At 34.7% G+C, this 27,816-nt stretch overlaps 3 protein-coding genes across 5 annotated transcripts; 2 read left to right on the forward strand and 1 right to left on the reverse strand.

The window, feature by feature from the left end:
* Window positions 1-1,489: 1,489 nt before the first annotated feature.
* LOC120624110 (retinal rod rhodopsin-sensitive cGMP 3',5'-cyclic phosphodiesterase subunit delta) lies at window positions 1,490-5,353 on the reverse strand. The gene is made up of 5 exons (XM_039890463.1): window positions 5,047-5,353; window positions 4,563-4,594; window positions 3,691-3,842; window positions 2,945-3,081; window positions 1,490-1,721 (listed from the first exon to the last, which is right to left on the reverse strand). The coding sequence occupies exons 1-5, from the start codon at window positions 5,115-5,117 to the stop codon at window positions 1,640-1,642; spliced, it is 474 nt and encodes a 157-aa protein (XP_039746397.1). The 5' UTR covers window positions 5,118-5,353; the 3' UTR covers window positions 1,490-1,639.
* Window positions 5,354-6,062: 709 nt separating this feature from the next.
* On the forward strand, window positions 6,063-27,461 carry LOC120624142 (ubiquitin-protein ligase E3A). 3 transcript variants are annotated; one of them, XM_039890506.1, is made up of 16 exons: window positions 6,063-6,269; window positions 6,502-6,718; window positions 13,385-13,524; window positions 14,274-14,413; window positions 16,201-16,380; window positions 16,957-17,072; window positions 18,679-18,895; window positions 19,917-20,086; window positions 21,186-21,354; window positions 21,945-22,082; window positions 22,532-22,734; window positions 23,155-23,336; window positions 24,299-24,467; window positions 24,974-25,141; window positions 25,477-25,632; window positions 26,117-27,461. In XM_039890506.1, the coding sequence occupies exons 1-16, from the start codon at window positions 6,235-6,237 to the stop codon at window positions 26,453-26,455; spliced, it is 2,739 nt and encodes a 912-aa protein (XP_039746440.1). In that variant the 5' UTR covers window positions 6,063-6,234; the 3' UTR covers window positions 26,456-27,461. The 3 variants fall into 3 exon arrangements, with proteins under 3 accessions (XP_039746440.1, XP_039746441.1, XP_039746442.1); XM_039890507.1 differs by having other exon boundaries at window positions 6,063-6,211; XM_039890508.1 differs by lacking the exon at window positions 6,063-6,269 and adding an exon at window positions 6,325-6,411.
* LOC120624143 lies at window positions 8,216-9,187 on the forward strand. The gene has a single exon (XM_039890509.1). The coding sequence runs from the start codon at window positions 8,216-8,218 to the stop codon at window positions 9,020-9,022; it is 807 nt and encodes a 268-aa protein (XP_039746443.1). The 3' UTR covers window positions 9,023-9,187.
* Window positions 27,462-27,816: the final 355 nt, after the last annotated feature.

Genomic DNA, 27,816 nt, shown 5'->3' on the forward strand with positions numbered 1-27,816 from the left:
TAGGTACTAATACACACCGAAACCATGTTATTACAATATTAAAATATTCTCATTATGTAAAATTATCTCTACTTCCACATAACCTCTCTGCGAGCGTATTTAAAATACATCGACTAGAATGCAATTCCGATTAATGATAAACGTGCCCTTTATAAGTTTCTAAGTTATCAAACTACACACCGGCGCGGCGTTGGAGTTGTAATCAGTTGCCGGATTAACCACGTAGCAAAAGTTGCAATTGCTACGGGCCCCGCGCAAAGGGGGGCCCCGCATATCATCTCTGCCTGAGCGTAATCTATTAAGTGAAACTTATTAAGATGTGGAACGTCTACTACTAAGACAATCAAACAAGAGCTCAAAGATATTATAAGAGGGTCACATACTTACGCACGAACACACACGTACACACACACACACACATACACACACATACACACACATACACACACATACACACACATACAAACGAAGATAAAGTGCTCTTTGTAAGAATTTGCTACGGGCCCCGCGCTTGCTTAATCTGGCACTGATTGTAATGTAATTTTGTAATTTTGTATGGACGGCCAAATGGTGAAATTAGTAGAACTAAATCTAAAGTGTCCGAATTATTTGGCTTATCTATTTGTCTGGCATTTTTACCATTTTCCTATGTTACATTTAAAACCCATATTACTCTATAGCTGCCATACATACAAATAAGTATATGAGCTCATGAGCGTGTAATATTGGGTTTCCGTAATATATAAGCTACTAAAGTTTAAATTAAAACTAACATTAAACCAGAAAATTGGCTCTTTTTATGGTTTTACGTTCATTCAAGTCTAGATCTACCTTAAAAGAGGTAGACGGTAAGCAAAAAGTCAGAAACCTATGCTGAATCTGTCGTTAATCTCTTGTGGATCTTATGTTGGATTAGCTAACAACAATATTATAGCAAACGCACGTTAAATTCGCACGTTAAATTTTAGTTTTGAATCTCACATTACCAGTGAAAATTTTATATGTTATGTCACTATAATTCTAAATTCTAAAAATTCTACTACTATTGTTACAGATTTTATAGATGGCCGCTGTCGCGAAAAAAAAATGGTATAAATAAGCCATGCTCCAATCTAAAATATTCGAACCCCTTTAGCTGAGCAGACGTTTACGTTTAGTAGCTTAAAAGCTTATAATAGGGGCTCAGACCTAACACTACGCATTACACTACTACTATTCCGCAAATAAAACATATGACGTCATTAGAAAATATTACTCAAAAATGCGTGGCTTGCGGCTCACCAATGATAATAATGTACGTTTAGCTTATAACTACAGAGCCATATGTGTTTAAGTTAACAAACGTCACATTGCGTTGTTGTATGGATTTAGACAAATAATGACGTTTTATTATCCAATAAAAGATTTACGCTAACGCTGCGTAACGTATTTAACTTAAAAAACTCAATCTACAGAAGTCATAAATAAAATTTAAATTAACTAAACATAATTATTGAAAGGACATTTTTATTTCTTAAATAAAAAAATACTTATTAGAGAAAAATGCGTAGATTTATACAAATGAAAATAAAAGCCATCAATCTAAATAAAATAAATGCTTCTCAGTTATGGTACAAGGTGGGTACAATGTTAATAATAATTAAACGTAAAACAGTCTGACACGCGAGGTCGTTATCAGCAGATCTCCGTCGAAGAATTTTGTTTCGATCACGACATTGCCACTGAAATAAAAAAAAAGTAGTCATAATGCGACCTAAAAATAAGAAAACGTATGCAATAGTGACTTTGTTATAACTGTTTTACTAGAAGTAGAGCTTTTTGTGACGGAGCCTGTCCGAAGAAGTACCAAAGCCATGAAGAACGTGATGGCCGGTGTAATTAGAGGCACATGAGGCTTAACCTACGCCACATTTCGGCATGTTTCTTGCACACCCTTTGAAGTGTTTTTCTGTTTGAAGGCGATGGTTCTTCACTAACCATCAGTTGGGCCATCTCACCATCATCATCATCAACGTCGTCGTCGTCGTCATCATCATCTTCATCATCATCATCTTCATCATCATCACCATCACCATCATCATCATCATCATCATCATCGTCGTCGTCGTCGTCGTCGTCGTCGTCGTCAATCATGCATACAATTGCGCAATTGCGACAACAAAAGCGTGCGAATAGTTGAAAGGGTATACAAAAAAAAACAACCATAGAGTGCTACTACCCAACTAGAACCATAGAGTGCTATAGCCTGACTGTATCGGCCAATATATTGCAGTGATTGTCGTCTTTCTTTTTTTATAAAAACAAATTAACGAACCAAACATGTAGTTTTATTTTAGCGAACTTATATTTTCGCGAACTTATATTTTCGCGATTTTTTTCTACATACGGAATTTTATTATCAAAGCATAGATTTTTACCCCTCGTATTTTAAATTACATTTCTATATGATTGCAGTGCGATCTAGCTCTTACTTGAACATAACAACTCAAACACATATTTTAACTTTTTTATATATTGTCTGTTTGAGCTAGTCTTCTGAATGGCAGTTCTTTTACCAGATTTTTTTAATCTCTTATTATTTTATTTATTTTAACATTTAAAAAATAGAATTTTTAGAACAAACTTTACACTAAAAAGTAATGGAAATACTGTTTACATAATAAGACATGTAAAAAATGAAGTGTAGATTAACTACTCTATGCAAAGACCTCTATTGTATTTATTATTATTAATTAATTTGGGTATTGCACTATCCCGTATTCTGTTATATGTTTCTTCAACCAAAGGTTGTCTGGAGGGAGATTGCTTCAAGCGATAAGGCCGTCTTTGCGCATAGCTTTTGTAATATGGTTTGTTTTGTTAACCTAGCCTTCTATTTGTATGTACAATAAAGACTCCTTCTATTCTTTTCTTCTCTACCTAATTCCAAATGCAAATTACTCACTTTAGTACATTAGCAGGCATCATCTGTGATTCAGGTGCAGACTCTATGATTGACTGCCAGGTGTTGGTGGAATTTGGAATTACATAGCCAAACTCGAAGAACCATTCCTCCAGGCATCTTCCTTTGAATAGTACTTTCTGGAACATATAAAAATCAAATGAAAAAACACTTCGACTTCAATAAGCTATTGCACTCTTTTATTTGCAAAATAATAGCATTTAAGAAATCTCCAGGCAGCGTACCTCTATAAAACTCAATGTTAATATGAGAATACAAACGTAAAAGGATGTATAGACACTACACATATTAATATCCCACTGTTTCCCGTGGTTTCTTACATGTTAATTAATTTCAGTAAATTAACAGTTTTTACTTATCTAAAACACTTATACCCATATACATATACACGCACGCACGCACAAACACATACTTACGTAATTCGAAAACTTTTATTAGATACAGTGTATTGATATTTTTACATTTAATTCCATAACCACCACCTAATGCATAGGTGTACAGGTGAATATAAATTCCCCCTTGTACCCACTGGTGGCATGAGTAACAGCCCCTTATTTTATTGTCTATTTTAACTCTGAAGCACATTATTTGGGATTGCAGTTCTGTATCACTAATTTTACACGAGTTCTTGAAAGTTTTTAGAATAAAAACTTATTATTAATTATCATTATTATTTCAGTAACACATAATTTTGGTACAATATAGGTAAAATACGAATAGTTACACACCTGTTCCAACCTAAACTTTTCCATAGGCTCTATAGAGCTAAAGTTCATCTCACGAGAGACAACGCGACACTTGAGTATGCGTTTGGGTACCCTTGCCTCATGCTCTACATCTGGATTTGACATATCTTCATTGTGCTGCCAAAGAATTTTACCTGCCGCAAAGATTAATTAATAATTATAATATATTTGGAGAAAAGTCTATAGAAACATATTTTTAAATTGTAGATTTGTCTATGTACAACTTTGTGATATATTCTCCATAACATACACCCATTGTGTTGCGTGAATAAATCTTTAAGAATAGGTATATTGCACGCAAGAAAGGTTTTTAGCCATGACATACTTGGTACAGATAACTTGCGCAACCAAAAGTGAAGATGTGGTTTAAGATGGTACACTTGCCTCTGTCACAAGACAGAAAATGATTGTTGAGTGAAACTGTGAAACGAATTTGGAATTGCAATCTGCTGAGTTTCTTACCTGCCGAGTCACTACTAACAAACTAACTTGATGCTTCAAAAGTGCTTATAAAGTAGGCATACTTGAAAAAAACTTTCAATTCAGAATTTAAACCATGTATTTTTATTTTATTTTTTAATTCCCAGGCTGTGATAATCAGGCAACAGCATTTCTGCAAACCCTGACTTGAAACTGCAAACTTGAGGATAAAAATATATAAAACAGTTTTTGCAAGTTTTTGGGGATATTTCCTACCAGTAATAGAATCCAACATCTTTCTGGTTCACTAAAAAAGTAAGAAGTTGATTGATTCGCATTGTTTTCAATAAAGAAACGGTTTTGTATATTTAGGCTTATCTTCCTGTTTGCCTCAGTATAGGCAGTATAACAGTATAATACAAATTTATATTTACCTGTGTCTACATCTCGCAAATTCATATGGTTGCTGTGTAAAAGCTGTTAAGGGTAATCATTTTACAAATTATTTATTTATTTGCTTCAGGCAGCTAGGCACATATAAGAAACATAAGAAATACAATCCCAAAAATAAAAAGAACAATCTTTAGATGCTGAACATAAGTAAAAAAGAGTAAACATGAGATTTTTGGTCTTACTTCCCTGTAGATTATGTTTTTCCTTTTACAAGCTTTGGGCCACAAGAATTTTGTAGAAATCTGTCAGCAGAAGTACACAAAGAAGCCTACAGAATCTCAGTTTGATCTTCTGGATATCACCATCTTACAATGTCACTTTGAAAACTTCGACAAATATACAGCTGATGATAATCACGATTGAACATAGGTAATATTGATTAGTTAGTGGCCATATGCCTTTAAAAATCATAAAGCACACATAAAAACACACAGCAAGAAAGTAGATTTTATAATAAAAGGATACATTTGAAAACCGCTGAGGACTGATCTGATTCGATCCTGTTCGGGCTCATCTGCTGGCATGAGCTCCGACATTGTCTTAAGATCTTTATGAATTACAGGAACTGGTAGGAACTAAAGGATTTATTACACACTTCCACTTCAGAAAGTTCTTCAATGCAATTTTTTTAACCAATTATCTCAATTTAGCAATAGAAATCAGGAAGACTGCGACCAGCGCTATAATTTATTTTTGGTTTCGTTGATACATAGCAATATTAATTTATTTTTTATGTGAGCCACAAACCAAACTACAAACAAAAACTGCTACAAATTTGGATAGTAGAGACAGTGACAGTAAATTGACAGTTTATAGAATATAAATATGGGAACAATTCATTGAGGATACAAACTTGACATTAGAAGAGGAACAATAGAATGAATGACCCATAAGGTCAATGCCCACATAATAATGAACGTAAATACATAAGCATTTAGTACTGTAGCGGTTGAAATTGTCCTACCATGTTCTATTACCTAACTAATAACAATTAATAAAGATTAATCTTTGAGGATCAACTCTATGACTTGGAAAATCGTACTGTAAATAGCTTTGATTTATTTCGTTACTATAAATAGTATATTTTTAAATTGACAAACTGTCTCATGAAATGCTTTATTAATAGCATATTTTATACTTTCGTATTATCCTTCAGTTTTATAAGAAATATAATGCTTTTATCAAACTAAGCGAAATTCCGCGGCACGTATATTCCTCGATGCAGAAACATGTCATGATTTCGAAGACCAAGTTTTATTATTGTAGCAACCAGTTAATGTGCACTGAATTAAGCTTTCTTGTAACAGTTATTGTTCCAATACCACCGACCTCAGATGATGCCTGATGGTAACAATAGAGGTGTGTCCACATAAAATTATCATTTCCATTACATGAATCCATTAACGAGACAGCCATGTAATGTTTCTATCTCCTTTGTTAAATTTAACATAGTCTGTGCCCTGTGGCAGATAATTTCAAAATGGTGGTTGACAGATCGTATTCGTAGAATGAGAATTAGAATATAATTGATATCTATTGTGTTTAAATTTGTTTATTGAAAACATTGCCTAAGAGGTTGGGCAACCATACTTATGTTCCACTGGTGCCCTTAAATTATATATATTAAATGGTTAGCAGAATTGATAATCTTCTATGAACTCAAAAAGTGAAACTGACGAAGCTTCAAGGTAAATTCGTCGTCATTGAGGCTGCCGTTTTTTATCCTAAAATAGTGTCGCGTTGTAACGCAGTTGATAAAACTGAGAAATACGCATCATGTTTTCAAATTCAGCGTTACGCGACGTAAATAATTTGAAACGCTCTGTGGAGGTTATGCATTACTTGCCATTTTCAATCTTTGTTGACAATATGATGACTAGGAAAAATATAGACTAGCTCATTGTTTATTTGGTTTTTCAGGGGGAGCGAAGCATCATCGTCAAATAATCAACCAACCCCGAGTAATCCAAAGGATCACTCAGTTCCAGTTTTATGTGCAGATACAAGCACAGGAAAATCTAAAGACGTCATGAAACGTGCCGCCGCAAAGCAATTGATTGAACGATATTTTTACCAGCTGTTAGATGGCTGTGGCAACCCTAATTGTGACAATCGATTTTGTGCATCTAGTGGAGAGGTAGGGTATTATGTTTATTTAAGACTATCGAACCAGGCAGACAGTTGTGGATTTAAACCATTCAGGAACCCATTGAAATATATACACGAAATTTCATTAAAGATGGTCCAGCTCTTTAAGATGAGTTAGGTGACAAAGACTTGTACAAAGATAGTAGTTTTCAGTACTTTTCTCACCTTTTAAACCCTCCCTGGACTTCCATGAATATTTCAATACAAAAACTAGACAAATTAGTCCAGTCGGTCTTGAGTTTTGGTGAGAATAATGAACAGTATTCATTTTTAAATAATATAATGAAGATAGCTGTGGAAACCCGGAAAAAACCTGGAGATAATCAATTTAATACATCAAATGCAGGAGTAGGATATTGTTTTATTGTGAGATTTCTGTGATAACCGTGACTAACAACCAAAGTAGTGCAGGTGCACAGATGTAGGACAGGATAGGAAACAATTATGTTTGATATGAAAATTCATATTTTTCTACATTTGAAAGACTTTTTCATTGCATGTTTAAAAATAATATACAGTGTTTACTTTGAGTTTCCAATAATTTCTATACTTAATAGTATTTTTAATTGCTTGATTCATATTTAAATGTTATTTAATTTATAGGTGATTACATAATTGTAAGATGGCATACATGTAGGAAACCTAGAAAATAAAAAGGGAAATTTATGTAATGAATGAAACAATTTACAAGTGGAAACCTCTGCCTTTCTTGAAAGTTGATGAAATAGTTAAAATACCCCAGTGTTATCATAGTCATTACTTGAAAGGTTTTATTTAAGAGTAGAGCCTGTTTTACCTGTTCAACCTTTTTAATATTTTTGCTATATACAGTAGAACTCCAATTATCCGAACTCCGACTATCCGAATCGCCGATTATCCGAATCCGCAAAACAGCTTACATTGACGGAGATGTTTAAAAAACAATGATTTTTATTTCTAAACTTGTACAATGTACATAATTACATTTTATTTATATTTAAAACATGTGAAAATTTCATGTTTCTTTCATTTAATTCAATAAAAAAATAGTGCAATATCAAAACGTAGCTCTTATTCTCTCCAATAGCAATTTTTTTTTTTAAAATCCGATTTTCCGAATATTTGATTATCCGAATGGGTCCCGGTCCCCATTAATTCGGATAATTGGAGTTCTACTGTAGTTGGTTTTAAGGTAAATCAAGACTTGTATGAATTTAAAACAATACTTTAAAGATATTTGTATGTTTTACAAAACCTGTACAACTATGATAGCTTATATTTTGGTAATGTTACTTAACTTTTGTATCCAATACAATCCTTTTTTCGCGGGTAGGTGCTTAAAAACGTCACATGTGTTTTTGAAGTGCTCTTGAGTTTAAATATATTTAAAATATAATTAAATGCATTTTAAACTGTGAAATGTTTTAATAGTGAATCTTCTACATACCAGCAAGTAATCCAAACCATTAAATACATAATACTTAATCTTTTAATTTATAACAACAACATGGATAATCTACATTCTATTGAACACTCAATTTCTGCACTAACAGAACACTTTAATGCGCGTATGGCTGACTTTCAACGAATAATTCAGACATCAATTCCTGCCACAAGTCCATCTTCAAATGTTGCTGCACAGTTTGCTGCATTTAGAGTGTTTGTTCTGACATCGCTTGAGAGTCTGCAACTACAAGTCCAGGTACTGTCAAAACAGTATGACATAATGGAGACACGGAGTAGAAGGAAAATGCTGTTGGTTCACGGTGTGTCCGAGGTGCAGAAAGAAAATGTGTCCTCTGCAGTTATGAAAGTATTGTCCAGTCATCTTGGCCTGCCAGAACTCACAGTATCCAAGCTCAGTTATTGTAAGCGCTTGGGTCAGCCTAAGGATGGCAAGGCTCGGGCCATATTGATAAAATTCAGTGACTTATCAGTTAGAAATGAAGTCTGGTCCTTGAAAACTCGGTTAAAAGGCACCGGGGTCACTATATCTGAGTTCTTGACAAAGGAGCGACACGATGCATTTCAGGCTGCAAGGCAAAAGTTTGGTGTTTCTCAATGTTGGACAAGGGATGGAACCATTATAGTTCTTGGTTCTGATGGTAAACGTCATAGGGTCTTCACAGTTGCAGATGTCAAAGTGATCATATCAAAACTAGATAATGTCTCGATGCCTACCACTTCTGCCACTGCGGATCAAGCAAGTGCTGTGGCTGGTCACTCTAGTGTTGTGCACTCAAATTCTGCAGTTCCTGCGCCGAGGAGCACAAGGCCACAGGCAGAGAAAGCTAGGAGAGCTGTTAGGAAGTAATGCCTGGACATTCTTTTACTGTACAATTCCCTTTTAAATTTTTAATTTTGTCCTAATATGTTGTAGGTATAGTTTAGCTAAAACTTGTGTGATGATGATTTTTAGATTTTTACTTTGGTGTTATTGATAAACGTAATCCTATGCTAATAACTAAAATACCCACAAGTGATTTACTTGAAAGAGACAAACATTTATTAACTTTTCGAATTGTCAATTGTAGTTGTCATTAGATCATTAATGTCACTTGTCATTTTTCGACCATAGACAAGCTTTGTAAGCGTGAAGTCAATATTACCAGTTGTTAATGTTTATATCCTCTTTGAGAAATTCCCAAATATTTTGTTTTTTTTTTTTTTTTTACTACTTTTTATTTTTTATATTATATTTATAATTTATACGTATACAATTATTAGTTATGTATATTGTGTACTGAGTTTGGCTTTTAAAATTGTGATATTTGTTATTTATCAAATTTTGTAAATAATTATCATTTTGGTTTGTTTGTTTATTAGTTTGGGCCTGCGCAGATTACAGGATTTCATACTGGACCTTTATTTAGCTGCCTAGGTACCTAAATCTCAACGTTCATGTTAGAGTTATGATTTTAAGGGAGTTTTTTTTTTTTTTTTTTTTTAATTTTTCTTTAGAGTTGTTTTACAAGTCTAACTTGTTTTTCTTTTTTTTTTATTATTATTTTTATTTTTACAATTTTTAACTGTTTTCCTTTTATTTATTGGATATGTATTGTACATTTGAAGTGATTTTCTACATGACTTGCTGGTACGAAGAAGAATATTGCTACATTGATAAATAGTTTAAATATAATAGTGAATATAATTTTATCGTAACTTATTGACTATATTTATTTATTTACATTTATATATATATATTTAATTGCTAATTATTGCTACTTATTATATAATGACTTCATTTAATAGCAATTGCAGCGAAACTAATTCAGATATTGAAGATGTTTATTGTACAGGCTCGTCTTCGTCCAATGACAGCTTCCATAGTACAGTTATACCGCTTAACTCTGCGCTTGATAGTACATTTTCACCATATCCTAAAAATTTTAATGTTGTACATATTAATGCACAGAGCATTCCTTCGCACTATTCCGATTTTCTGACTTCTTTTGATACAAAAAGCATTCATGCAATTCTTGTGTCGGAGACGTTTCTTAAACCTTGTCTCCCTTCCACGTCCTACTGTTTGCCTGGCTTCCATCTCATTAGAAACGACAGAACGGGTAAAGGTGGCGGAGGTGTTGCAATTTATTTACGGAGTCACATCCCCTTCCGTATTTTAACTAAGTCTCCATCAACGTATTCTGAATCGTCTGAACACTTATTTATTGAGGTTCAGAGTGGTCAGAATAAACTTCTTCTTGGTGTCTTTTACTGTCCTTCACTTCATATTAATTATTTTGGAACATTTGAAACTTTACTCGAACAATACTCATCCACAGTTGATCATACCATTATTATGGGTGACTTTAACACGTGCCTTATAAAAAACGACCACCGTTCTAAAAATTTAATGAATATTATTAACAGTTCCAATCTTATGTTACTACCCACGCATGCAACTCATTTCTTTCCGAACTGTATGCCTTCTCAATTGGATCTGATGATGGTATCTTCGCTGAATCTTGTTGACAGTCATGGACAGCTACCTGCAGAGGCTTTCTCCTATCATGACTTGGTCTACTTGTCTTTTAAAATTCGTCCTCCTAAAGCAAAGCCAACTATAGTTATGCGACGCAGCTTTCGAAACTTTGACAATGATAAATTTATGGAAGATCTTAGTGACATTGATTGGGAGACTGTCTTTGCTGCTAATTCAATAGATGACAAACTTAATATTTTTAACTCTATTTTGATCGGCCTTTACGATATACATGCTCCACTACGACCTATTAAAATTAAGCATCTTCCTGCACCATGGCTGACTAATGATATCAAAGCACTTATGTCCAAACGCAATGCAGCTAAGGGTAAATATAAGTTAAACCCATCCGCCGCTAACCTTATTAAGTATAAAAAACTTCGGAATCAATGTAGTAGACTTTGTCGAGATGCTCAGCGCAAATATATTCACTCCTCTGTGGACCAAAAGAACACCGGTAAAACATGGCAATTTCTAGCCTCTCTTGGTGTTGGCCGTCAACGCCAACACGTCTCGCATGCCACTGATTTGGATGGTCTTAATAAGCATTTTGCCACTACATTCTCATTTGATTCGTTAATTAAGCAAAGTACACTTAACCATCTAAGATCTTTGCCTGTACATGGGGCCCCTGAATTCCAGTTTTGCACCGCTACCGCAGCTGAGATAAAGAGTCATATTTTTGCTATTAAATCGGATGCAATTGGTTGTGATGGCATAAGTAGGAAAATGTTAATTGCTGCACTTGATTACATTCTGCCAATACTATGTCATATACTTAACTTTTCTCTTACTTCTGCTTCGTTTCCCAGTGCATGGTGTAAAGCTTATATCATACCAATACCTAAAGTTCTCAACCCTTTAACTCCTTCAAACTATCGACCTATCTCCATTCTTCCCTTTTTGTCTAAGGTTCTTGAGCGTGTTGTTCATCAACAACTTAGCCTCTACTTAACAAGGTATGAGGTCTTAAGCCCATTACAGTCAGGATTTCGGCGTGGGCATAGCACAGCTACGACCTTAATTAAGGTATGTGATGATATTCGGTACGCTGTTGACAATAAACTCCTTACAGTTATAGCTCTCTTAGATTTTAGTAACGCATTTAACACTGTCGATTTTGACTTGCTTTTGGCTGTCTTGAGGATGATAAATTTGTCACCACTTGTTGTCAACTGGTTTCAGGGATATGTACGTAATCGACAACAGTGTGTACGGTTGGATCATAAATTATCTTCCTTCATTTCTCTTACTTCTGGAGTGCCTCAAGGCGGTGTTCTCTCTCCTCTTCTTTTTTCTATCTATATAAATTCGATTTCCTCTGTTATATCTTCGTCCTATCATTTATACGCTGATGACTTGCAGATTTATGTTTCGGCGACCATTGATGATCTTGCATATGCGATTGAATCTCTCAATACTGATTTGAATAATATAACGGCTTGGTGTCGATCCTTTGGTCTTCGGGTAAATGCAGATAAATCTCAAGTAACTATTATAGGCAGTAGTTATTTCCTTTCTTCCATATTGTATAATAGTTTACCGCCAGTTCTCTTTGATGGTACGGCTATTCCGATTAGTACTTCGGTCAGGAATCTTGGACTCATTATAGATAATACTATGTCTTGGGTACCACACGTTTCTCAAATGAGTCGCAAAATTTTTGGTGCTGTTCGGTGTTTGGGGCGGTGGAAAAACTTTTTACCTATTAAAACTAAAATTCTTTTAGCTAATACATTATTACTGCCTATTTTGGATTATGCAGATGTCTGCTATTTGGATTTATCTGAGACCATGCTAAACAAACTTGAGAGGCTGCAAAACTTGTGTATACGGTTCATTTTCGGCATACGTAAATTTGATCATGTGTCTCAGTATCGTGCTCAATTGATGTGGCTACCAATTCGTTCTCGTAGAAACTTACACGCTCTTTCTCTCCTTTACTCCATTTTATATTATCCACAAACTCCACCATATTTGAAAGAGCGATTCACCTTTCTTGGTAGCAATGTTCACTTAAATCTGCGAGCTAATAACGACAGCTTGTTACACGTTCCTGCTAGTCGTTCATTGGCGTATGGCAATTCTTTTACGGTAAAGGTGGTTAATTTATGGAATGAGCTGCCAAGGGACATAAGACAGTCCAAATCATTAAACATCTTTAAATCACGGTTAAAAGACTATTTCCTGTCTAGTATGTAGCAAAATATCTATGTATTTTATGTGTATGTTTAAATAGTAATATGTATTTAAGTTTATATATTGATATATATATATATATATTGATATTTATATACAAATATATAAATATATGTTTTACTATATATATGTAGTATTAGTATGTAATGTTTATAATTAGCACAATTTAATTATTGCACTATCCCGTTTTCTCTCATATGTTTCTTCAACCAAAGGTTGTCTGGAGGAGATCGCTCCAAGCGATAAGACCGCCTTTGTGCATATGTATAGTTTTTATTTTTTATTTTTTTTGTTAACCTGATTTTATATTTGTATGTGCAATAAAGACTTTTTCTTCTTCTTCTTCTTCTTCTTGTTAGTATTTGATTCTTACATGTTATGTGTGCTGTTCTATTTTTGACAAACAAAAATACAGGCAACTTTAATGTGTTTTTAAGATATTTAAATGTAGTAAAAATCAAACAAAACTACTATATAGCATTATGTTAATAGGCAAGAAATCTTACTCCAAATGAAGCGGCAGCAGAGGCAATCAAGTTATTTTATACAGAAGCACGCCTGTGTGACACTCTGCCCAACAAGGTTCCCAGGACAGAAGCAGTGATCAACAGCGTCTGTGCTACCACCCCTTGGTGAGTGGAATAATAATGCTAATGCTACTTTATTATTAAGCTAAGTCTAATGGTGATAGCCCAGTCAGTGTAAGGGGTGATATCCCGGTGGGTGTAATTGGTGATGGCCCAGTGGGTATAGCTTCAGCTTCCCGTTTGGGTGATCCAGGTTCAATCCCCAGCCTCTAACTTTTCTAAGTTATGTGCGTTTTAAGTAATTAGATATCACTGCCTGTGGGTTCTCCATAATATAGTTCAGCGCATGTGGAGATCGCCAATCTGCACTTTTCCAGTGTGGTGGATTACTATCTAAACCATTCAGTATGACGATTATTTGTAATTTTTGTGTTATCTGTCTCATTGTTTTTTATTTCACTAAAAGTTAACACTTGACTGAAGTCTCACCTAGTGGTAAGTTCTGTTGCAGTCTAAGATTGTAGCGGGCTAACTTGTACGGTAGCCCTTATCGGTTTCTAGGCGACATCGCACCGGAACGCTTAATCATTAAGCGGCACGTCTTTGTCGGTAGGGTGGTAACTAGCCACGGCCGAAGCCTCCCACTAGACCAGACCAGCGAAAATTCATATAAATTGCCCCTGCCAGGCAGCGAACCCGGGATTTCCCACTTAACTACATTCACAGCGCTCACCGTGGCGCCAGGGAGGCGTCAATCCCTGATACATAAAGCAAAAAAAAAATCATTGCCCCTAGCTTTGCCTGCAGTGACAAATTGTCAATTGCAAAACCCTTATTTTAATTAATCATTTCAGCGCAACAGGTACAACAAGAAACATAGTAACTAAAGATGGGGATAGAATTGATTACCCCTCATGTAGTACATCACGCTTCATGGACAAATTTAAACCAGACTCTAGTCAGCAAGAGGATTGCAAAAATGTTAGACATAATAGTAAGTTTTATATAATTCAATGTGGTGAAAATACCATTTAAACCATCATCATCTTAATCCATCGGACATAAACTGATGGCCCTTTCAAGGAGATTTTATCTCCACTGCCTTAGGCCTGCTCTTGTCCAATGAGTGCTTTGATCCATTAAAATAGTAAACCTTACATCCAATAGTCCCCCGAGATATATGTTCACCATATTGGACTGACAACCATTGCTTAAGTCAATAGTATTTTTGTATTGTTGAGAATTACCTTTATTTTTGGAGGTATGTTATAAGATGGTATTTAAATAAACCAACTTTTTAAAATAATTCTACTTTAAGATGGTAGTTAGCCCACAGTTTTTTGACTCGTATATGAGCATGTTCATCTATGAGCTCATGTCTGATTTACACAATTATTCAGGCATTATGAGCACAGCTCTCTCCAAAGCCCGCAATTTTTCCATTAGGTTGCTGTAAGATTATGGGCTACTAGTCATTTTATTCTAAACTTAACTAAAACTCTCCTAACCTGTTTGTGATTCATTGATAACACAGGTTTATATACAGGATATTTTTTTTTTTCAGTGGGGATATTTTTTTTTTTCAGTGGAGATATTTTAATATGTCATACAAGAACCAAATTTATGAACATATATTCTTTATTTTAATGTTTTACTTAACGATACTGAAATTAACGATACAAAAGATTAGTCCCCGTAAAAGATAATTATAGGCCCTACCCTTACCCTACAGTAGCTCTCGGCTGTTAACTTGCGATCAACGTTCTCGCACTCGCTCCTATCGTCGCATCGGTAAAGGTCCATAAAATAAAGCATAATAATAACTTAAACAATTAAAATTGTAAAACCCATTACCTATGCATGCCACACATTATGATGTATTTTATTCCACTACAAGTTAGTTCATGACTGCAATCTCATCTTGTGGTAAGTGATGATGCAACCTAAGATGCTAGTGGGCTATTGTTTATTTAGGAAGAGACTTGTTACGAGTAGGTTTGATTTGCTTATTTTTTGCTTGGTAAATAAAAAAATATGAAAAATTTACTGGAAATATGTTGTATTACCGATAACGAACCACCAAAAAAAAAATACGCAGTGGTTTCTAAATTATCCAGTATAAACAGATGTCTGATTCAAACAATTGTTGAGACACTCTGAGCAGAGCTATCTTGATGGCCTGCAATTCAAAACCTAACTAAAACTGCACTATCCTAGTGCTATGTAAGGAATGAATTTATAAAGGTCCTTTTCGGAATACTATACTGACTTAAATCACTGAAAAATATTAATCGTCAACAGTAAACAGAACTTCTATAAGTTTCTAAACACATTAGTCTTCAATCTTTTTGTCTCTGAGCGATGTGCAAGCTCACTACAGGGCGGTAAAAAGTTAGCACACTACTCTTTGAATACCTTGAAACGCGAGTTGACTTCACAGAGTTCTTCAAAAAATTTGGAAATTACTGCACACACTATTTTGAAGACTTCCTTACTTCCTTAGAAGTGATTAGTAAGAAACTTATTACATTTAAGTAAAATAATAATAACGGATTTAGCTTTTTGACGATTTCCCAAGATAATGATAATTATCTAATAATGCATTAGTTAATTATGTTCCAACATATGATTATTGAACTAATATTAAAAATAGTGGCCAGTATCCTTTAAACCTCATAAGTGCAACAATGAATCTCTCCAGTGAATTATCAGTGGAATATAAGCTAAAAACCAAATGGCTTCTTCAGGCTTTGGACGATTTACTCATATCATTACTTACAGATGGTGCACCGTTAACTGAAGAACGTATATATGAACTGTGCGATGAGTGTCTTGAAACAAAAAAGCCACAGGTCCTCACCAGAGCCCTAGGCGAAGCTTTCACTCAGCCTGCAATATTAGCCAGATGTTTTCAAAGGAAATTGCGTGAAGGTGACAATGGGAATGGAGGAGAGAAAATAGGTATGAAACTACTTACTGCTTTTTTGGTAAAGAAGTTTACGTATCATGAGGTACTGCTTCAAAGTCTGGGTTTGTCCAACAGTCGTTAGGCATTGCGCTATTCTGTCTAGAAATTGCAATAGCAGCAGGTAATGGGCGGTCTAAACTCTTGCACGTTAAGCCTTTGGTGCCAGTTATCTGGGTTAATAATTGTTAAAGACCGCCAACCTGCTTTGGCGCAACAAGGTGGATCATTACCCTAATTCCCTCTTCTAAAGTTCTATGTGAGAGCACAAACAGAGTGCTAAAATTGTTTTGTAACTTGTAACGCGTATTGGTTATAAACAATTAAGAAGCTACCTACCTATTATATATTTTGGGCAATGCTTCATAGTTTCATTTCACACAAGTCAGTGGTACTTTTAACAAAAATACCTAGAACATTTTAGTGTAGTAGTAGTAGTAGTATCTTGCTTACATTATTCTAATGTAAGCAAGATTAAAAACCAACATCCATTTAATTTTTTATAATTTCTATGAAAATATTAAACTCTTTAATACATATAATAAGCATCTTATGATACCCTGTCGTTTTAGATAAAAAATCAAATGCAATGTGCTCGTCGAGTGACCCAGATAAAGATGTGGACAGTGTAGCAGGGCCCGGGCTAGATGTAGCTTCGTGTCGGAGAGCCTTCCAGTATCTTGCTAATGTGAGTATTATGATATCCTTACGAAGATATCGCCCATATTGTTACATTTAAAATACACTGGATCAAAAGACAACATTATAAAAAAAAAAAAAAACATTTTATTCCATGTAGGGGACCAATGTATAAAATAATCTCAAAAATTAAGAGACTAAAATAAAAATAAATATTAAATAAACTCAGATTTGAAAGTAACATAAAACAAAAATTAATTAATATTAAACTAAAAAGTAAAAAATTAAAATTACAATTAAAAATAAAACTATTTTATATTATTTTAGGTTCGAAATCTGGTGCACTTTTTGCATATGTTTAAAAAATACGTTGTCAGAACTTTGGGCGATTTCCCAGGCGCACTACAATACCTCGCCTTCTTTAACAAAATGCCGAGCGTGTCGTTGTACTGGACTCTAAGTGTGCAAAGGTTGTTTTTGTGTATTTTGATATATAATGTATATATTTTTAAATACAAGTCAAAATTGCCGAGCCGGCGGCTTTTTATCCAGATATTTCCTCCCAAGTAAAGTGAAAGACGCTTTAAAAAAATTTTTTTCAGTGAAACAAAATGCATATTGTTGAAAAGCCTATCGAAAACCATGTGCGGTACAATATATCTAAAAAGCGATGCGATATTGCTATTAGGATGAACTTATACAAATAAAAATCATATTTCTGAGGAAGTTTTAAGATGTAAATTCATCTGTTGCCGTTTTCTGCTATGAACTTTTTATTGTAAAATCTAGTAATACACATTTTCCTGTTATACATGACATTATTTGCTAAATGCTTTTTGCGTTTGTTGATATAAACATGTTTTTTTAAAATATAAATGTCAGGTATACTGTAAGCGATCATAGTAAAGAAAGCGATATAGAATAAAATATTATATATCATTCAAAGGTAAAGTCGCAATCTCTTCAAGTATGCTCAAACACGTAGGAATACTTAGTGTGCACTTTTTTTTTTTTAAATATACGTGTAACGGAATTACGAAATACTGTCGAAGGGTGCATAAGCATATTTCATAAGGAATCACCCTGTAAAAATTATATAATCAAAAGAAGCATATTTATTTTTCCATACAAACTAATTCAAAACATTCAAAGTGTTTACTTATGGCAACCCTATTCAAGATAAAAGACCGACACGTGCATAGTACCTATGCTACGCAACGCGTACCTAATAAAATGTGAGGAGTCACTTGATTTTACTTTTGCATGTGATGTTAGAGGGCTGTATCGGATTTTTTTCAGTAAAAACAATAGCAATGGTTTACTTAAAAACTATTAGCGTTTAAGGTTTCACAGATAAGTCTCAGAAACAGTAAATAATGTACCTCTATCGCCTCTGAAGTATTATTTCGGTTTTCAATTACACATTTGTACAAAGCACCTCTTGACTGTAATCTGTACCTGATTGTAAGTGAGTGATGATCAAGGCTCATTTTTGGCCGCATCTTCACGTACCTATTCTTTAAGAGGCCGAATTGTAAAAGCTGTTATGAATTTAGTTCACTATCAGTTTACAAAGGACACGTTAGTGGTGGACTTTTGAACCAAACCATACATTACTGCCCACTGCTCTTTCTCATAACTCATTAATTCTTTAGGTGCCATCGGATTACTACAGCTCAGCGCTAGTGACTGCACTCACGAATCTCGCAGAAAACTTGATGGTTGAGCTACAAATGCCGCACAGTATTAGCATGGACGATGCTGTCAACTGCTTCGTCATCGCCTTTGAAGTTCCTGATCTTAGCTGCAGCGAATACTTGGAGACAGCCCTTCCTCTACTTTGCATTGCCACTGAACATTTAACTGTCAAAGGTAAACTATATTGATGTTCTCCTCTCTCTCTCTCTCTTTGAATATAAATAAGACTTACTAGCACTCTCTCTCACTTTCCTACTAATGTTATAAACGGGTTATATAAGATAAGTTGGCAAAAGGGCTACAAAGGGTACATGCCGAATGGGTATCACAGTATTCACAATAGTTAAAAGCTTTCTCATTTATTTATTTATTTAGTTATACATCTTGTTAGCACGGCAGGGCCACTTACATTAACTAATATACTGCTTTCAGAGGTAAAACTGTACAAAGTTTCCGTGAAACAATTGTGTTTTACCTTAAATTTTACATTAAAAAAAATCAAGAAGGCATTAAGTTAAATAAATAAATATACTACGACACAAATCGCCATTTAGCCCAAAGTAAGCGTAGCTTGTGTTATGGGTACTAAGATGACTGATGAATATTTTTAAGAATAATATACATAATTGCATGCCTGAGAGTTCTACAATGTTCTCAAAGGCGTGTGGAGTCCACCCGCACTGTGCCAGCGTGGTGGATTACTGCCTTAAATCCTTCTCATTGTGGGAGGAGATCCTTGCCCTGTAGTGGGCCTGTAATAGGTTGATATTATGATGATGATGATATATAAATACTTATAATATCCAGATAAAAACATTTATTTTAAGTAGGCTTACATTATAGCGCTTTTGAAAGTTCGAGTCAGTCAGTTTGTAGTCATTTTATATTTAATGGGTTGCAGATTAGTATGATAACGGAGACCAGGATTAAGGTCTTGGACAATATTATTAAAACAATTATTCACATACATTCGTAAGTACATACATGTGTAAATGTCAAGTCGTTACAATTAGTTATGGCTGATAATTTTGTTTAGATTACTTTGATTTAAAAACTGATATAATGTAACCCGAAATTTTATTCATTTCTCTTAATAGAGTAATAACTGCACTTTTTTTCCTGATGCCCCTTTTCAAATGACCTGTTTTAAGTGTATTATAGTTTCGTGTGATATTAACGGATACTTTTATTGCAGCGCAAGCGAAACTGGCCAGAGTTTGGGCGCAACATTGCAAAGACAGTCTGCGTCACATACTGGAGACCCTTCAACAGCTCATCACGCTCAGAGTTATATCTACAAACTATGTGAGACACTTTCAAGTGCAAGACGACACTACTGTCACCATGGCGACTAAAACTATGAAGGTATGTCTCTTTTGCCCTTCACTATCTTTTGAATCTCATTTTTTACGTTTCATTGAAGTGAGAATATTTTATAATTTATTTAAAAATATATTCTTTTATTTAGACCACCCGTATCGTAACTGATATATTTTGAACTTCCACCTATTGCTTTATTGTCACAGTTTATATTTGTAAGCTAGATTTGGCCTTATTTTAGTAATAATACAAACCAAAATAATTTGTAACTCTGTTGGATTACTAATAAATAAATAAATAAACCTTGACAAGTGCTTTAGTGATAATTTAGAGGCAGGCATTTTCTAAATATATATATATATATATATAAAATAAATAATAAATAAATATATAACGACAATGCACACATCGCCATCTAGCCCCAAAGTAAGCGTAGCTTGTGTTATGGGTACTAGAATGACTGAATATTTTTATGAATAATATACATAAATACTTATAATATACAGATAAACACCCAGACACTGAAAAACAGTTGTGGGAATCGAACCCACGGCCTTGGACGCGGAAAGCAGGGTCGCTGCCCACTGCGCCACTCGGCCGTCATATATATAAATAATATAATCCAACAATCAGTGCCTAAATAAACAAACTTATAAAATGGGATGCAATTTTTATTGTGTGATTTTGTTTTGTGTGCCAGTGTGCGTTCGTGCGTCGTATTTACGTGCGTGCGTGCCACCTTGGTGCGTTCGTGCGTCGTATGTGCGTGCGTGCGTGCCTCCTTGGTGCGTTCGTGCGTGTTTGTGAATGTGTGTTGTGTGTGCTTGCGAGTTCGGGCTGGCGAGAAAAATGTGACGGCTGTTATTAATTATTTACATAGCTTAAGAATCATGAATAAATGAATGAATACACTTTTATTGTATACCACATAAACATATAAATTTTAATAAAAAGTATACAATTTGGCGGCCTTATCGCTACATAGCGATCTCTTCCAGGCAGCCAAAGGCGTTAAACACAGCTCAAAAAGAGAGGTAGGTGGTGCATATAAATAAACATATATACCTATATATAGATATATAATATATACATAAAATAAACTATTATCATTTCATATTATATGGAGTGCTGTTTGTTCTTATAGATAGTATACTACGCGAATATGCTAGCCGGAGTGATGGAGTCAAATACAATGCGGGAAGAGCCAGTGGTCATTGCTAGTCAATTGGACCCTTTAGGGGACGCCCTAGACCACTTGTACCCGCTCTCATCCATGAAAAACTTGAAGCATACTCCCTACGAGGACCCACTAGGTGAGAAAAGTATTTTATAATATTCTTACCGCTATGAATTTCCATTAATTTGCTCTAAAATAAATGGAATGCACGTTATACATAAATATAATATTTAAGATATTCCAAAACCAGTAATTTTGTTTAACTGTTAAATCTTATGGTAGTAGAGTTTATACCTACAGTTGAAGGAAATACGCAACATTCGCTTTAAGTCTGACAGTTGTATCAAATAAACTTTCATCCCCTCTGTGACCTCTTTGGGGAGTCGAATTTTTACAAATCTTATTCATTATCGGACTTTCATTCACTATTAAGACGACAAAATTGAAAAAGTTATGTAGCCTACAACTTTCCTCAAGAATAGCACTAAAAGTTTAATGCTAAACTACTTCTATTAGTAATAAGTAGTTTAGCATTAATTTCGGAAATTTAAGTGCGTTTAAACAAAAAATAAAACTCCTTTTTATTAGTGTTGTTTGAAAATATTAAAAAAAAACATGCAATTGTATTATAAATTAAAAAAAGTCTGTGGCTAGTTAATGATATTCGTTTTAAGAAATTCTGTTATGTGTGTTATATAAAATGACTAATATTGTTTTTTTTTTCAGCCATTGAATTAGATATAAACGTATTAGACGCTAGGAAACCTTTTTTGCCATTTGAAGAGTTCTATAACGAGCCCCTTAGTGATACTATAGAAATGGATATAGATTTAGCTAATTGTAAAACTGAAATCGATGAAATAGGTGAGTAGGTTTTTCTCTTTTTAATTTTTTGAAGGCTGTTGTTTAAGATTAGCCTGATGTTAACTTTGTGAAGACAATGAATATTTTCAAGGACAACAAGATTCGTAGTGTGAAATTTTGGTTCTACGTTTACTTATTCGATCACGTGAAAGTTAATTACGATTTATACGGAATACAAAGAACGCCATCTAGTGACAATATTGTTAACCAGTATTGAAACTATATTTAATATTAAGAGCTCCATCTAGTGATAGTACTGTTTCCCTTACCTTTTTAGATTTCTTACAAATCGTTTTTACCTTTAGGCGATTGATTACTTTAACTTTAGTAGAAAATCTCACACTATGCATTTCCGAAATAAAACGTAACCTTTTGTAATCAGTGCAATATGTTACGATTCATACACGATGAGGTTTTATTTATTACAAAATCGTTGGATTTTCTTTCAGGGAACAAGTTCTCTTTCCTCAAATACCCGTTCATACTGACGGCCGCGACAAAATCCCTCGGTCTTTACTACGAGAACCGTATTCGGATGTACTCGGAGAGGCGGGTGTCATTACTACACGCGGTAGTAGGCGCGGCGCCGCCTATGCCCTTCCTAAGGCTGAAAGTCAGGAGATCTCACATCATCGACGACGCACTAGTTGAGGTGAGGTTGACCTTCTGAAACTGCTCATAGAAGTTGATTGCATTCTGATCAACACGCGCCAAACGTTCTACGCAACGCAATTTAGTTACATTTTACTTAGTAACTTAAACTGAAGTTTTGCAAGACGTTTTTTAGTATTAAAACACTGTAACGCCAGAGTTATATTGAACTAGTAGTACTCATTTGAGAGCTGTAAATTATGTGATAAGAGCTCTTGTAGGAAAACTCAACACGCGCCGAACAGTGTTATACGCAAAGCAGTGTAATGACGTCATCGCGCCACAAACAACGTATTTATCTAAATTGAAAATATTATGTGTAAAAAATATTGCATGCTCAAAATTTAACAATCTTATCCTTATCCTTTCTCTATATGAAAAGTTTAAAAAGGAAGTTAAGTTAAGTTTATCTTGTCTACAGTTAGAGATGATAGCAATGGAACGCGCACTGGATCTGAAGAAGCAGCTCGTGGTTGAGTTCGAGGGAGAGCAGGGCATAGACGAGGGTGGAGTGAGCAAGGAGTTTTTCCAACTTGTGGTAGAACAGATATTCAACCCCGACTACGGCATGTTCACACAGAGGCAGGACGAGGTTACAGTCTGGTATGGATGTTTTAATTAATAGAAAAGTATTATTTAATTCACTAGCAGGCTTAAATTCGGACCGGTGGTAGTAAGTAATATTCCAAAACCAAATTCAAATGAAAAATCATTTATCAAGTAGGCCTACTTTATAAGCACTTTTGAAACGTCAAGTATGTCTGTTTGTAGTGACTCTACCACCGGTTCGGAAAGCAGATTCTACCGAGAAGAGCCGGTAACAAACTCAGTAGTTGCTCTTTTCCAACATCAACATTTACAATCATTTTTCTATCTTGCGGGAGATGAGAGTGAGGCTGGCTGCTTCCAATCTACCTTGTTATTAAGGAATTCATGAAATGTATAGTAACCTCACTGTATTAGATGTGTTTTTACAGATTTTTTAAATGTATGTATTGGTAGGTCAAGAATTACCTTAGGAATCTTGTTGTAAAAGCGTATACTCAACCCACCAAAGGAGTTCTGCACCTTTAGCAAAAGCCTGTCTTCACGTTTAAAGAAGACATGTGCCAACTCCACATCATGTTAGATAAGGGCAAGAAGAAGTTTATTCATGGTCTGACGATTAACACAAAAATACTTCTTCCGCCACCACAAAGCACACAAAACATTTTATCCATCATCTTTATAGAACAATTTTTGAGCGTCAAATACTTCTATATTTTGATACTGAATAGTGGCTATGAGAATGAATTCACTTAACTAAAATGTTTCAGGAGCATCCTGAAGCATTTCCATAACTTTCATTCTTTACCTTACCTAACGCGTTGCTTCGCCCGTCCATTGCTCGACGGTCATTGCATGATGTTACACGAGAAAACCTTCAGACTCATAGTACCGTCAGAATGTAGTTACAGAGACAATCATGCAAACAACAAAAGCAAACAAACTCTTAAGTTGCATTAATAGTAATTATAGATAAGTAATCATGATCGTTTCAATTAATGTCAACATTGCAATTTCAGGTTTAACCCCACGTCCTTCGAGACAGAGGCTCAGTTCACACTGATTGGTATAGTTTTAGGACTCGCGATCTATAACAACATCATACTGGCGGTCAACTTCCCCATGGTCGTTTATAGGAAACTCATGGGCAAAAAAGGGTCCTTTGAAGACTTGGCGGACTGGAATTCGGTAAGCACTTTACCCCTAAAGTACCAAGAAGTCAAACCAGAATTTTGTGAACGAACAATCAAGCACTCCGACTCAAACGCTCGCTTTTTGTGATTGGGCGCAAACTTTGCTGCTAAGTACGCAGGCTGTGAACCGTAATTTGGCCTTGCCTTTAGGGTGCAGTTCATATTATTTATCCACTTTTTAATATGAAATATAATGTGATGTTGTAGGTTTTAAATACTGCGATTGTTTATAAAATGTTGAATATGAGGAAGGGCTATTTTTTTTTTTTTTTTTTAAATCTCAACTCTGGCTGTTGTTACACATCTTTATGTGTGCAGATAAAATCAAATCCATGAATCCTTGTAACAAAAATAATCGTTCAATAGAGTACTAATCGTGAGTGATTTGAGTCTATGCGTGTACATAGATAGAGTGCTGAGACGAAGCGCAAGGTTGGCTCTTTTATGAGCTTCGAATCTGAGCTAACATGCCCAAATCTTTAGGAATCTTTTATCTTTCAGACGTTATACAACGGTTTAAAAGACATGCTAGAATACACAGAAAATGACTTAGAAGAGACATATTACCAGACTTTCAGGATATGTTACACAGATGTTTTCGGCAACAACTTATTTCACGATCTAAAAGAAAATGGGGACGACGTATTTGTCACGCAAGAAAACAAAAGAGTGAGTCTTTAAATTTATTTTATTGGTGAACTTCATTTTGGCAGATTTATTATTATCGTTGAGACATTTTTTCATAAATTATAAAAAGTGTTTCTTTTTCATAGTTGTTTAGTAATTAAGACCGGAGTTTGCCGGAAATAAAGACAGCTTTTTAGGAAAGAAATGTGCAAAAGTAGCAAGAAATATTCACAACAATAAAATTTCTGGGTTTATTCGGTTCAGTCTGGCATTGGAATATTGGAATATATATAGATCTCTTAAAGAATTTGGCGATATTTCCAAAAGTAATTACTTGTATTAATTATTTTAATTCCGTCAATGTCTTGTATTTTTAGGAATTCGTAGATTTATATGCAGATTTCCTACTAAACAAATCTGTGGAGACGCAGTTCAAGGCATTCAGACGCGGCTTCGTGATGGTCACAGACGAGAGCCAGCTGGGAACCTTATTCAGGCCAGAGGAAGTTGAAACGCTTGTATGTGGAAGTAAGGTTAGTAGTTCTATTTTTTTTTATCCGATTAAGGTAAAGAGTTGATAGCCTGGAGGCTTGGACGTATTTTCAGAACCGAGTTCGATCCGATCCGTCCGATCGACAACACTTACTTTAACGCTGAATGAAAACATCGTGACGAAACCAGATGTCGGTATCTTGAGAGTTATAGGTTATTTCAACACATTGTAATATGACTAATATGACAGACAAAACTACAAGAACCAAATGAGATTACTATTTGTGAATATTAGTTTGATTTGGTATTAAATAAAAGCCCTTATTGTATAGATGATTGCCTCGGCTATCTACTGGTTAGCGCGGTTAAAATTTTAACTATTTCTGCTAAAGAATTCGAGAAATAAGAAATCGTTCTCCTCACTCAAAAAGCCTCCTCTGCCTCAAAAAGCAAGCAATGTGATAATTATGGTTAGAAACCTGCCAACCTGATTATGAACTAAACAGAAAAATTTGTTTTTTTTAGAATTTCGACTTCAACGAACTAGAGAAGTCAACAGAATACGACGGTGGATACACATCGGAATCACAAACTATAAAAGATTTCTGGAGCATCGTCCACAGTTTATCTTTGGAGGACAAAAGGAAACTTCTACAGTTCACCACAGGATCTGATAGAGTCCCAGTAGGGGGTTTAAGCCATTTAAAACTAGTTATAGCCAGAAACGGACCGGATTGCGCCCGTTTACCAACCGCCCATACATGCTTTAACGTGTTACTCCTACCAGAATATGAAAATAAAGAGAAGCTCGAAGACAGACTCATGAAAGCAATTAGCTATTCAAAAGGTTTTGGAATTATATAAATATCATCGCGTTCAGTACTCACGAACAAACAGTTTAAGTTCAGGCCACACCGCAAACTAGGCTAATTGACTTACTTTCGTAATTTAATAGACACCGCGAACTACTGAGCTAATCTACGCGGGAACTGAACTGGAAACCTCTACCTGACTATTCTAGCTAAAGCTAAGATCGCGGTGTGATTTGTTCTGTATCTTTCGTTGATATAAAATATTCTAAATAAATATAGACTTTAAAATTGTCCGATCTGTTGAAAGTTATTGTTGAATGTACATTAAATAGATTGTAACAATGTTAAAAGTCAATTGATATATTATACAAAACACTCAGCCTAGTATGTTTTTGTAAAGCGTTGCCGCCACATAGCGGCCGTAATGTAGCGTCGATTAACGTCAAACGAAACGTTGTCTAAAGAAACAAGATTTATTTCACTTGTCCCTAATGTCGCAGGAGGGAAGCGTCGCAAAACGTAGCTAGGTCTGATAGTTCTAAATAAAATTTGGTGTCCCGCCGATTAGGAGCACCTATTTAAAATCATAGTGAAAGATATAATCAATGAAAAAGATGGACACTTAAAAAAAATAAAAAATTCCATCTTTTTCATTAAATTAGTCAAATCATAGTGAAAGATATAATCAATGAAAAAGATGGACACTTAAAAAAAAAATAAAAAATTCCATCTTTTTCATTAAATTAGGTCAAAAATAAGTTAAGTATAATATAATAAGAATGAAATAAAATAGGTTAAAAAATCATGACTGCTTAAAAATACAACGAAAGTACTTATATAAAGCGAAACGGGTACGTAACTAAAAAATAATAAATGAGACATTCGTGTTGCGTAACAAAAATTTACACTTTTCCGTCTAAGTTATTGGGAGTTGGTTGTCTGGGAGAGATCGCTTTCGCAATAAGACCGCCTTTGCTCACTAGCTTTTTAAGTTACTCTATTGTTTTTTTTGTTGTATTTTGTTTTTGTGTGTGCAATAAAGAATTTAATAAATCTAAGTGCGTCAGTTAGTTGCATTTGGTCCATTTTTTGTAATACTGCTAGTTAAATTCATCTCTTCAGCGACCATTTTTACTTCCAACATATCGCTGTCATTACGGTCGGTATTTGAAGGCGGCATTCAGGAAACCATCTGGTACGTCGCCAAATTCTGAATTCCTAAAACTGTTTGCAGTCTTGAGGTACTTCCGCCCGGCCTACTTAAATCGCAGGTATTGTATCTATATAAAATACAGAAGTATAATGCAGAGTCTATAATGTACAGATCGCAAAACCTTAGTTATCCGGTCCGAGGGCGTACTACCATCGCTTAAAGCAATACTATTTTAATGTTGTTGACGTGTAGTTTAACAA

This window comes from Pararge aegeria, chromosome 5 (genome assembly GCF_905163445.1).
Source record: "Pararge aegeria chromosome 5, ilParAegt1.1, whole genome shotgun sequence".
In the NCBI taxonomy this organism is placed as follows: Eukaryota; Metazoa; Arthropoda; class Insecta; order Lepidoptera; family Nymphalidae; genus Pararge; species Pararge aegeria.

What these genes read in the sequence shown, in the direction of transcription:
- LOC120624142 (XM_039890506.1), top strand. Translation starts at nt 6,235, where the DNA reads ATGAACTCAAAAAGTGAAACTGACGAAGCTTCAAG. An exon ending in GTCTGTGCTACCACCCCTTG is followed by an intron (nt 13,525 to 14,273) that starts GTGAGTGGAATA and finishes TAATCATTTCAG; the next exon opens with CGCAACAGGTACAACAAGAA. An exon ending in TCACGCAAGAAAACAAAAGA is followed by an intron (nt 25,142 to 25,476) that starts GTGAGTCTTTAA and finishes TTGTATTTTTAG; the next exon opens with GAATTCGTAGATTTATATGC.
- LOC120624110 (XM_039890463.1), bottom strand. Translation starts at nt 5,117, where the DNA reads ATGTCGGAGCTCATGCCAGCAGATGAGCCCGAACAGGATCGAATCAGA. An exon ending in TTTGCGAGATGTAGACACAG is followed by an intron (nt 3,843 to 4,562) that starts GTAAATATAAAT and finishes TCTTTGCGGCAG; the next exon opens with GTAAAATTCTTTGGCAGCAC. An exon ending in ATGCCTGCTAATGTACTAAA is followed by an intron (nt 1,722 to 2,944) that starts GTGAGTAATTTG and finishes TTTTTATTTCAG; the next exon opens with TGGCAATGTCGTGATCGAAA.
- LOC120624143 (XM_039890509.1), top strand. Translation starts at nt 8,216, where the DNA reads ATGGATAATCTACATTCTATTGAACACTCAATTTCTGCACTAACAGAA.